The sequence below is a fragment of the Emys orbicularis genome, chromosome 1 (genome assembly GCF_028017835.1).
Source record: "Emys orbicularis isolate rEmyOrb1 chromosome 1, rEmyOrb1.hap1, whole genome shotgun sequence".
Classification (NCBI taxonomy): domain Eukaryota; kingdom Metazoa; phylum Chordata; order Testudines; family Emydidae; genus Emys; species Emys orbicularis.
The window spans coordinates 372,548,859-372,559,809 of record NC_088683.1 but is presented as its reverse complement, the minus strand read 5'-3'; the positions used below and the strand labels follow the sequence as shown (position 1 = coordinate 372,559,809).

General features: G+C 45.0%; 1 protein-coding gene across 1 annotated transcript; it reads left to right on the top strand.

The window, feature by feature from the left end:
- Positions 1-7,520: 7,520 nt before the first annotated feature.
- Positions 7,521-8,468, top strand: LOC135884095 (olfactory receptor 52E4-like). Its single transcript, XM_065411393.1, has one exon. It carries the CDS (start codon positions 7,521-7,523, stop codon positions 8,466-8,468), a length of 948 nt encoding a protein of 315 aa, XP_065267465.1.
- The last annotated feature ends 2,483 nt before the right edge of the window (positions 8,469-10,951 follow it).

Below are 10,951 nucleotides of genomic sequence, written 5' to 3'. Positions count from 1 at the left end.
ACTAAAGTTGGTGCCACCAGCGCCACCTACAATGGCCAATCCATTTGTGAATCCCATTCAGCTAAACTCTTTGCTCCAATAATGTCAGTGTCATGGAGTTCCATAAGCCAAATATGGATTACATAAACAATTTTCTTTTCTGAATATTGTATGTTCAGACTTTCAATGTAATTGAATGTTCTCTTGTTCATGGTTTATGATACAGAGTAAATATAAATGCCGGATCATTGGCCTGCTAAACCCAGGGTTGTGAGCTCAGTCCTCGAGGGGGCCACTTAGGGATCTGGGGCAAAATCAGTACTTGGTTCTGCTAGTGAAGGCAGGGGGCTGGACTTGATGACCCTTCAGGGTCCCTTCCAGTTCTATGAGGTAGGTATATCTCCATATTATACTTTCTTTATTGATAGATTCTTAGGGTTTAAAGTCACAAGAGACCATTAGATCATCCAGTATGATCTCCTGTATAACAAAGGTAATTACATTTCACCCAGTTACTTCTCTATTGACTTTATAACTACTATTTGACTAAGACTCGGTCTCCACTGGGATTTTTCATCATAGAATCATAGAGCCAAGGAGTGAGAAGGGACAGCAAAGGTCATCTAATCTAACTCCCTGCCGAGATGCGCGATTTGATCTGTGTAAAACATCCAAGATAGATGGCTACCCAGCCTCCTTTGGAAAACCCCCATCGAAGGAGCTTCCATGACCACCCAAGGCACCTGTTCCATTGTCCTCCTGGTCTTACAGTTAGGAAGTTTTTCCTGAGATTTCATCTAAATCTGCTTTGCCCCTTGTCCCGCCCTCAGTGTCAAGAGAGAACAACTTTTCTCCATCTTTTTTATGGCAGCCTTTCAAGTATTTGAAAAGTGCTGTAATGTCCCCCACCCAATATCCAATCTCTTATTTTCCAAATTAACATTCCTAGTTCCTTCAGCCTTTGCTCGTATGGCTTGTTTTCCATCTCTTGGATCATCTTTGTCTCTCAACTCTGGATCCTTTCCAGTTTCTCTACATCCTTCCTATACATTGGTGACCCAAACTGGACACAGTACTTCAACTGAGGCCTAACCAGCACAGAGTGGAGTGGTAGTATCACCTACAATGACTTGCATGCTATGTCTCCAGCTGAGGTGCCCATGACTAGCTGCATATTCTCTTTTTGCAACAGCTAAAAATCCACACCCCTGAGAGATGTAGCTATATCAATCTAACCCCAGTGTAGACAGCATGGGGTCAATGGAAAAATTCTTTCATCGACCTAGCTGCCACATCTCGGGCAGGTGGATTACCTACACTGCCGGGAGAACCCCTGCCGTTGAAAGCAGTGTCTACACTGAAGCACTAAGGCATCGCTGCTGTAGAATTCTCAGTGTAGACAAGCCCTCAAGCAAATCTTCCAGAAATACATCCTGTCTGGGTCTGCAGACAAGGGGAGTTGGAGAATCCACCACTTCCCTTCATAGTTTGTTCCAATGGTTAATCGCCATCAGAGGTAAACATTTGGCCCTTATTTCCACTTGGAATTTGTCTGGCTTCAGCTTCCAGCCATTGGGCCTAACTCTGCCTTTCTTCGCCACATAACAGAGTCCATTATTATCCAAGGTTTTCTCCCCAGGAAAGTCTCTGCTTGATCATCTTTTTGATGAGATAAAGAGATGAAGCTCTTTAAGTGTCTCTCTGTCAGGCATTTTCTCCAGCTTCCAATCATTTTGTGGCTCTTTTTTGCACCCTTCCCAATTTCTCAAGATTGTTTTTGAAATGTGGACCTCATAACTGGAGGCAGTTGATTTCACCAGTGCCATGTGCAGAGGCAACATCCTTCCCCTGCTCCAACTCATCACTCCTCTGTTTATGCATCCAAGGATTGCATTGGCTCTTTTGGCCACAGCATCGCACTGGGAGCTCACATTGAGTTGGTTGCCCACAATGACCCCTAAATCCTTTCCCGAGTCCCTGCATTCCACAAAATAGTGCCCTAGTTGTGGGTTGAGCCTCCATTCCCAGTTCCAAGAGGATCACTTTGCATTTCTCTGTATTAAAACATTTTGTTTGCATGGGCCCAGCTCTCCAAATGCTCCAGATCAATCGGTGTGCTGCCCTGGATTCCTCTTTGTAACCACTCTGCCAATCTTTGGGTCATCACAAATTTTATCTGCAGTGATTTTCTATTTGCTCCCAGATCATTGATGAAAATATCGAATAGCATCCAGCCTAGAACTGATCTCTGCAGAACCTAACTAGAAACAACAAGGAGTCTGGTGGCACCTTAAAGACTAACAGATTGATTTGGGCATAAGCTTTCGTGGGTAAGAACCCACTTCTTCAGATGCAGTGAGGTTTTTACCCACGAAAGCTTATGCCCAGATAAAGCTGTTAGTCTTTAAGGTGCCACCAGACTCCTTGTTGTTTTTGTAGATACAGACTAACACGGCTACACCCTGATACTTAACTAGAAACAGTCCCATTCACTGACAACGGCTTTCTGAGATCTGTCAGTTAGCCAGTTTTTAGTCCATTTTACGTGTGCTCCACTGATATTGCAGTGTTCATTTTGTTTATCTCAATGTTTTCCTCTAATAAATGAAATGCCTCAGAGAAACTGAAGTCTATTGCATCTCCACAGTTCCCTTGATCAACCAGACATGCACTCCCATTATTTGACAGGGCCTGTTTTCCATAAACCATGTTGTTGACTGGCATTAATTATATTCCTAGACTATTTTTTAAACTAATCCCATTCCAGCTTTTCCATTATTTCCTAACCTTGTCAAATATTTTTTTAAAATATTCCTTTCATTTTTTAAATACTTTACTTTTAACACAGCACTGACCTGTATTTGCCTTTCTTTTCTTTTTTTGGCTCTGCTAATGCCTGATTATGTACTTTTGGTTCTGAATTAGATGTGTACTTGATCCGTTAGTTCAGAACTCTAATTTTTACCATATATGCTATTTAACACCGTCCTTGACTGCTAATGGACTGCAAAGTGTTTCATCACCACATGTGATATCAATACATCATACTGCTTCTTTCCAAATGCAGACCAAAAAATATTTCTTGAACACATCTGCTTTTTCTGCAACATTAACAAGTTTCCTTTCCCCCTCTACGAGTTGACTGAAACCTTTTTCTAGGATTTCTTTTCTTCTTAATATACTTAATAACCTCCTTTTTGTTATCCATAGGCAGGCCAAGCATGGATTTCCCCCCAAAGCTGGGAATGGGCGACAGGGTGTGGATCACTTGATGATTACCTGTTCTATTCATTCCCTCTGGGGCACCTGGAATTGACCACTGTCTGAAGAGGGGATACTGGGCTAGATGGACTCACCCAGTATGGCCATTCTTATGTTCTTAAGTTCTTAAGATGTATTTAACATCCCATATCAATTTTCATAACTTCCAATTTATATTGCTTGCTGCCTTCACTTTGCTACTGAACTGGGTTTTTAGCTGGAGTTGTCCACATTTTTAATTGTGGATTCATGACTTTTTATCTATCTAATGTACTCTTCTTGAAGAACTCCCACTTTTAATTCCCATTTTTCTATCTAAATTTTTCCTCCCAAACAGTTTTGCTGATAATTTGCCTCAGCTTTGGGGAATTAGCCCTTTTGAAGGGTGTCTGTAGATAGACATTACTGGTTGAGAACTGTTCTCTGTTTGTCCATTTGAATATACTCAGTTCCATTATTTTATTTTGTTCTCCTCTATCATATGCCCCCTTATTTATCTCTTCTCTAAACTAAACAGTCCCAGACTTTTCAGTCTGTCTGCATATGGTAGCCTCCCCCGTTCTCAGAGCCTGTCTTGGAAATCCCCTTTCTATCTGCACTATCCTTTATAAACTCTGGGTGACAAAAACTGAGCACATGTCCAGAGCAGGTTATTCTCCATCCCATTCCTTAGGCATCCAAACATTGTCTTTGTTTTGGTCACTCCTGTGAATGAACAGGTGTTTCCATAGAGCTGCTATCAATGACGCCTGGGTCTTTTCCCTGAGCTATGTTCTAGCTGGGATATTTCCCCCTCGACATGTCTTGGAAAAGCTTTGGTTTTTTTCCACTCTCAGGTTTTGAGCAATCATGTGAATGCAGACCTCCCTACAACATGGACTCTGTAGCCTGGGTTTCATTGCATTAAGGCTATGTTTACATTGGTAGATTCTTTTTGCCAAAAGTTTGGTTGGTGACCGAAAAGCCTTTAAAGAAAATTGTTGTTGCAAGTTCACACTGTCTTTCTCTTTCAGCATAGCACATCCACTTCTGCGGTGGTCGCCGTGATATTGAGAGCAATGCACTGTGGGTAGCTATCCCACAATTCAGCTCTCCATCTTATGCTGATAGGTGTTGTGGGAAGGTGGAGCAGATCGCAGAGCATCATGGCTCCGGGATCAAGTTCCCATGATTCACTGCTTTCCATCCCACCACTGCATGTTTTTCCATCTCCAGTTTGCAGCACTTAATGTCCCCTGTTTTCTGCTCAGCCTGCCATCTCTATCTGCAGGCACGGAGCCTGCACTGCTTTCCACTGCTCTGCCAGCTGTCAGGAGCACATCGCTAATGGCAGTGGAATCAATCTTGAAGTTGTGAAGGGAATGGGAGTCACAGTTGCCTGACAGGCTGTCCGACATGGATAGCAGCAGCATTAGATTGCTTTTGGCAGTCACAAAACAGCTGAATATGGTGGAAAGTCACTTTTGGGGTAGGGAAACTAGCACTGAGTGGTGGGATCGCATCGTTATGTATGTCTGGGATGACAAGCAGTGGCTGTAGAACTTTCTGATGAGGAAAGCCACCTTCCTGGAGCTTGCCCCATCCCTGCAGCGCAAGGACGTTCAAATGAGAGCTGCTTTCTTGGTGGAGAAGCACATAGCGATCGCAGTGTGGAAGCTGACAACTCCAGGCAGATACTAGTCGAACGCAAACCAGTTTGGATTTGGGAAGTCAACCATTGGGGCTGTATTAATGCAAGTGTGCAGAGCCATTAAGCACATACTGCTGCGGAAGACAGTGACTCCAGACAAAATGTGTGAAATTGTGAATGGCTTTGCAGAAATGGGTTTTCCATACTGCAGAGTGGCAATAGATGGCATGGATATTCCAACTTTGCTTTTATAGCCAAAAACCCCACAACACCATGCACACACACACACAGACACATGCACATTCTTGGTGGGGGTGATACCAGGGGAGGACTGACGCAAAGTCCCAGGTATTGGAAAGGAATGTATGCGTGGCATTTTGGGAGATCGTGGGAAAGAGTTCTGAATGTGCCGAAGGGGAGGGTGGGTATGCATCTGCTAAGTCTGGAGTGTCAGGACGGACTTCAGCGTGACGGTTTGCCACTCTAAAACTTTTATAAGCCTCTCCATTGCGTGTATGCCTCATTTTCTTCTTTCCTGCTTGTCACTTTCCCTCCATTGCCTGCCTTCTGTCTTGTATGTATCAGAATACTGCAGCACCTACTGCTCAGTCTGGAGGGTTATGAGGGACTGCAGTATGTTGGTTTGCTGCTCCAAAACTTTTATGAGTCTCTGTGTTGCATCCCTAGTGTATGCCTCATTTTCTCTTCTTTCCTGCTTGTCTCTTTCCCTCCACGACCTGTGGTTCATCTTCTCTGCATCAGAGTACTGCAGCACCTCCCGGAACATATCTTCCTTGCTCCATCTTGGGCACTTTCTTATCCAGCGGAGATGCTCGGCTGGAGTGGAGGGGGTGCCTCCTTTCAAAGACTTATCTGGTGAAGCACAAGTAACAATAAACAGAAGCATTATTGTTAAGTACACATACAGCATTGAAACGCTACATTAAAATACACCCTTGGTAATACACCATCATTTTCCTGCTGACCTTTGAAAAGCACACATGCCAGCAAACACCACAAGCATGGTGAGTGTACCCAGGGACAGAGGACATTGTGCCTGGGATAAAAGCAATGTGAGAGGGGTTGCAGGGCATTTCTCAGGGGGCAATTCTCTATAGTTTCCCACCCTTTTCCACAGGCAGGGATCATTGTGGCAGGTATCTCACTTCTGAAGGTAAGCAAGGAAGCAAGGGTGTATCTACTACATGCTTGTAGCTTCTGCCCAGGTCCCTATGTTGCTCGCCTGTGTGCTGCTTTGGTCCTTGCTCAAGTAATTACAGAATGGCATGGAAAAGTGTCCTTCAATGGGGGAAGGAACAAAGCAGCTATGCCAAGGAACCTCTGGGAGAGGATTGCTGAGTACCTGCAGGAAAATTTCCTGAAGATCTCTATAGAGGAAGCCTGTGAAATCTCGGTGTGCATCAACAACCTGCTCCACCGTGCTGCCTAGCTGCAAGGGGAAATGCCCAGTACACAGAAACACAGCCAGCCATGTACATTTCTCTGCTCCCCACCAACCTTCACACTTCATAAAGCAAAACCACTTACCAGGGGTCCCCTCTCCTGTTTCTGACTCGCCTGATTGTGACTGCCGAGACTGGCTGGACACCTCCTGGGTGCCCCTGACCTGGGAACCACATCTTCTTCTGCCTCCACCTTTCCCTCCTTTGGGTTAGGTCCAGCTTCCGCCAGCTGCAGCCCAGCCGAAGTACCCACAGGACTCTTGGACATGGATGTGGAGTTGCTGCCAAAGATAACGTCCAACTCCTTATAAAAATGGCAGTTGTGGGGCGCTTGTCTCCTTCACCTTTGCTCTGCACTGCAGCATGTCCCGATCACAGCTCTTTTCCCACAAGCTCTGTGGAAACCGCCCTTGGTATTGAAATTCCTATGGCTCGAGCACAGTTGGGACTTCATAGCCTCCTCTCCCCATATACTGAGCAGTTCTGCTGTGGTCTTAGCGGGAGAGCATTGGCTGTGTAGAGCCACCGTGACCACCAGGAAGATGTGGTATGAACACCCCACACTGAGCAAACAGGAAGGGGAATTTCAAAATTACTGGGCATTAAAGGTGCAGGGACATAAGGTATTTATCTGGATGCACTACAGCTGAGTTTAAACTGTGCAAGTGTCAATCTAGGCACTTTGGTGTCAAAACTTTTGTGTAAAAACCCTTACAACTCTAGTCAAGGTGGTTTTATTACATCACTGAAACTGAGGAGTTCCATCATCAAAAGTGGCTTTCTAGTGTGTATACCTCCACTGTTTCTTCGCCAAAAGCTGCCTTTCGGCAAAAACATTTTGCAGTGTAGACAAGGCCTCAGGAACAATGAGACATATGTTTCCTCCTGGTGCCTATCGCGTAGGAATTATTGACACACAGATCACCATGAAATATGGAATTGGCATTAGCAGGGTCAGTTGTTCAAATGTCATTTTTCAGTGTGTGTAGAGCAACCAATCTGCTTCACCCATCAGAACAGCCTCCAGTAGTGTATGCAGTGTCTCATATTAACATTGTCTCTCCATCCAGGCCTTTGTACTGTGACCATCACCCTAGATCCTGGGCACATACAGGAAATCAGGGGAAAGTACGATACATGCAGGAGACACCGTTCAGCCTCAGAGTTGGACACCTTCCCCCTACTCCATGTCAGATTCCAACACAACCGACTTCACAAATCCCTCCACCTTCATCCTGCTGGGCATTCCTGGCCTGGAGATGGCCCATATCTGGATCTCCATCCCCTTCTGTGCAATGTACGCCATAGCCATCTTGGGGAACTCCACCATCCTGTTCATTGTGAAGAGGGAGCCAAGCCTCCATGGGCCCATGTACTATTTCCTCTGCATGCTGGCCATCACCGACCTGGTCCTGTCTACGTCCATCCTGCCCAAAACGCTGAGCATCTTCTGGTTCAATTCCAGGGAGATCGATTTCAGTGCTTGCCTAACCCAGCTGTACTTCATTCACTGCTTCTCAGTGATGGAGTCTGGGATTCTTGTGGCCATGGCTTTGGATCGTTACGTGGCCATCTGCAATCCCCTGAGACATTCAACCACCCTAAGAAACCCTGTGGTGGCCAAGATCGGCCTGGCTGTGGTGCTACGCAGTGGCATGCTCGTAATGCCCCATCCCTTCCTGGCGAGGCGGCGGCCATATTGCAGAACCAACATCATCCCCCACACGTACTGTGAGCACATGGCTGTGGTGAAGCTGGCCTGTGCTGACATCCGCGTGAGCAGTTACTACGGCCTCTTTGTGGTATTTTGTGTGCTCGGTCTGGATGTGTTTTTTATCACTGTGTCCTATATCCAGATCCTCAAGATCATCTTCAGCCTCCCCACAAAGGACGCCCGGCTCAAGACTTTTGGGACCTGTGGCTCCCACATCTGTGCCAGCTTAGTCTTTTACATCTCAGCTATCTTCTCCTCTCTCACATACCGATTTGGGCAGAGTGTGCCCCTGCATTTCCACATTTTCATTGCTAATGTGTACCTCCTGGTTCCCCCCATGCTAAACCCCATCATATATGGAGTGAGGACCAAACGGATCCGGGACAGGCTGCTCCGGCTCTTTTCTCATAAAGGGACCTAAAGTTTTCTCCTGGTGTTCTGGCTCTCAGATTGAGTTCTGTGGAGAGCTGGCTGCTGACAGGTGCTGGGCCCTCTTCTCTGAATCAGGGGTCATTTAAGGACATTAAATCCTTTCCTGACCTATCTGTGCTGTGAAAGCATGACAAAGTGGGGAATCTGCCTATGTATTACTCACTGGGTTGCCACCTTTCTAATTGCTGGTAACTGGACCCCCGAGACCAAATCCCTTACCCCACCTCTTACCCCTAAGGCCCCACTTCTGTCACTTGCTCCTCTCCTCTCATCTCCCTGTCACTCGCTGGATCATCTCCATGTCTTTCCTCTCCAGCTGAAGGGGTGCAATTTCAGATTTTGGTGTGGAGGAGGCAACGATAACTGTGATTCCAGGGGCTACTTAGACATTTGAAAACTATATCTAATTCCCCAATATAAAAAATAAATAAATAAATAAATATTAGACACATTCAGCTCTAGTAGTAACATTTTCGTACATCTTATCGCAATTCACTTAAGGGACACTGGTTAGGCTTATATTTAAAAAAAATGTGTATTCTTACTTTGCTACTAACTCTGCAGAGAGAGAGAGCCAGTGCTGGGTTCCATCTCAGCTCTGGGAGAGGAGTGGGGTCTAGTGGGTTACAGCCGGGGGAAGATACATCTGCAGTCTATATAAAAACATAAGAACCTAAGAATGGACATTGGTCCATCTAGCCCAGTATCCTGTCTTCATCAGTGGCCAATGCCAGGTGCCCCAGAGGGAATGAACAGACAGGTAATCATCAAGTGATCCATCCCCTGTTGCCCATTCCCATCTTCTGGCAAACAGAGGCTAGGGACACCACCCCTGCCCATCCTGGCTAATAGCCATTAATGGACCTATCCTCCATGAACTTATCTAGTTCTTATTGGAACCCTGTTTCACCTTTGGCCTTCACAACATCCCCTGGCAAAGAGTTCCACAGGTTGACTGTGAAGTAATACTTTCTTTTCTTTGTTTTAAACCTGCTGCCTATTTATTTCATTTGGTGACCCCTAGTTCTTGTGTTATGTGAATGAGTAAATAATATTTTCTTATTCAATTTTCCACACCATTTATGATTTTATAGACCTCTATCATACCCTGGTATAGTTTTGTCCTTCACAACATCCCTTGGCAAACAGTTCCACAACTTGTGTGTGAAGAAATACTTTCTTATGTTTGTTTTAAATCAGCTGCTTATTAATTTCATTGGGTGACCAGTGTTCCCTCTAATTGTTTACGTCCATGTGTGGAATTAATTTTGGTATGTGGACCAATATGGAAGTGATGTGTGGCAGTGGTGGGGCCTAGTGGTTTGGAGTGTGGGAGGGGGCTCAGGGCTGGGGCAGAGGGTTGGGGTGTGGGGGTACAAGGACTTTGGCAGGGGGTGCTGGCTCTGGGGTGGGACCAGGGATGAGGGGTTCAGGGAGCAGAAAGGGGCTCAGGGATGGGGCAAAGGATTAGCGTGCAGGGGGATGCAGGCTCTGGAATAGGGCCAGGGTTGACAGGCTTAGGGTGCAGGATTCCCTGTGTTGCCCAATCTTTAGATTGTGTATTAATTATATTGATTACTTAAGAATCCCCTGTTATCACTTTCAGGATTGATAGGTTCTTGTCCCAAAATCAGGCCCAATATTATTTAAATTATTATATTCGGGAACCCTGATGTGCACAGTTACAACACTCAAACTATAGGACCTTTTTCATATTTAATATAATTTATTAATACCTTTTCACAGTTACAAACATCCCAACTTAACAAGATAGATAAAGAATGTACATCTGCACTTCCATAGACTCACAAAATCCCTTGTAGAACCACCTGAAGTGTTAGCCATCATCTTCCTCATCACCATCACCTTCCCCATCATCACCGGTGGCCATCATTCCTGCACCTCCCAAGGACTACATCTCCTTCTCATACTGCCCTGAGGCTGGGATGCCACTTTTATAATATGTTACGCTGACACCATGATGTTCGATGCGTGTTCAGTAGGGGATTTTTCCCCTTTTCCTTATTTGTATTTCCTCACTTTACCAATGTTGGAGTGTCTTTTCCTGAGGGTTAGTATATCAATTATCTCAACTTATTATCATATACATCATATATATCGAATACATCATGGCCCTTTTGTGGTTGTCACATTTGTTATTTCTGTCCTACCCGGTTATTTCGGGTTTTTCCAAGTTGTGGTGGACCTGTTACGTTTAAAAGGGAATGAACTTAGGAAAGCCCCTATGCCAACCTGCTTTGACACCTCATATGTTGACCTTCTGCTTTAGCTCATCACCACCTATCTAACTTTGCCTTAGCTCAACATAGAGGATGTGGCTTGCAGGTCCCTTTCCTTACAGCCAAACTACTTTAATATAAACCTATTATAATAAAACAAAGAATCAAAACCATAAGGCAATAAAAAATCCATAAGAAAAGATAGTAAGGCATTTGATACGGTCTCGCATGA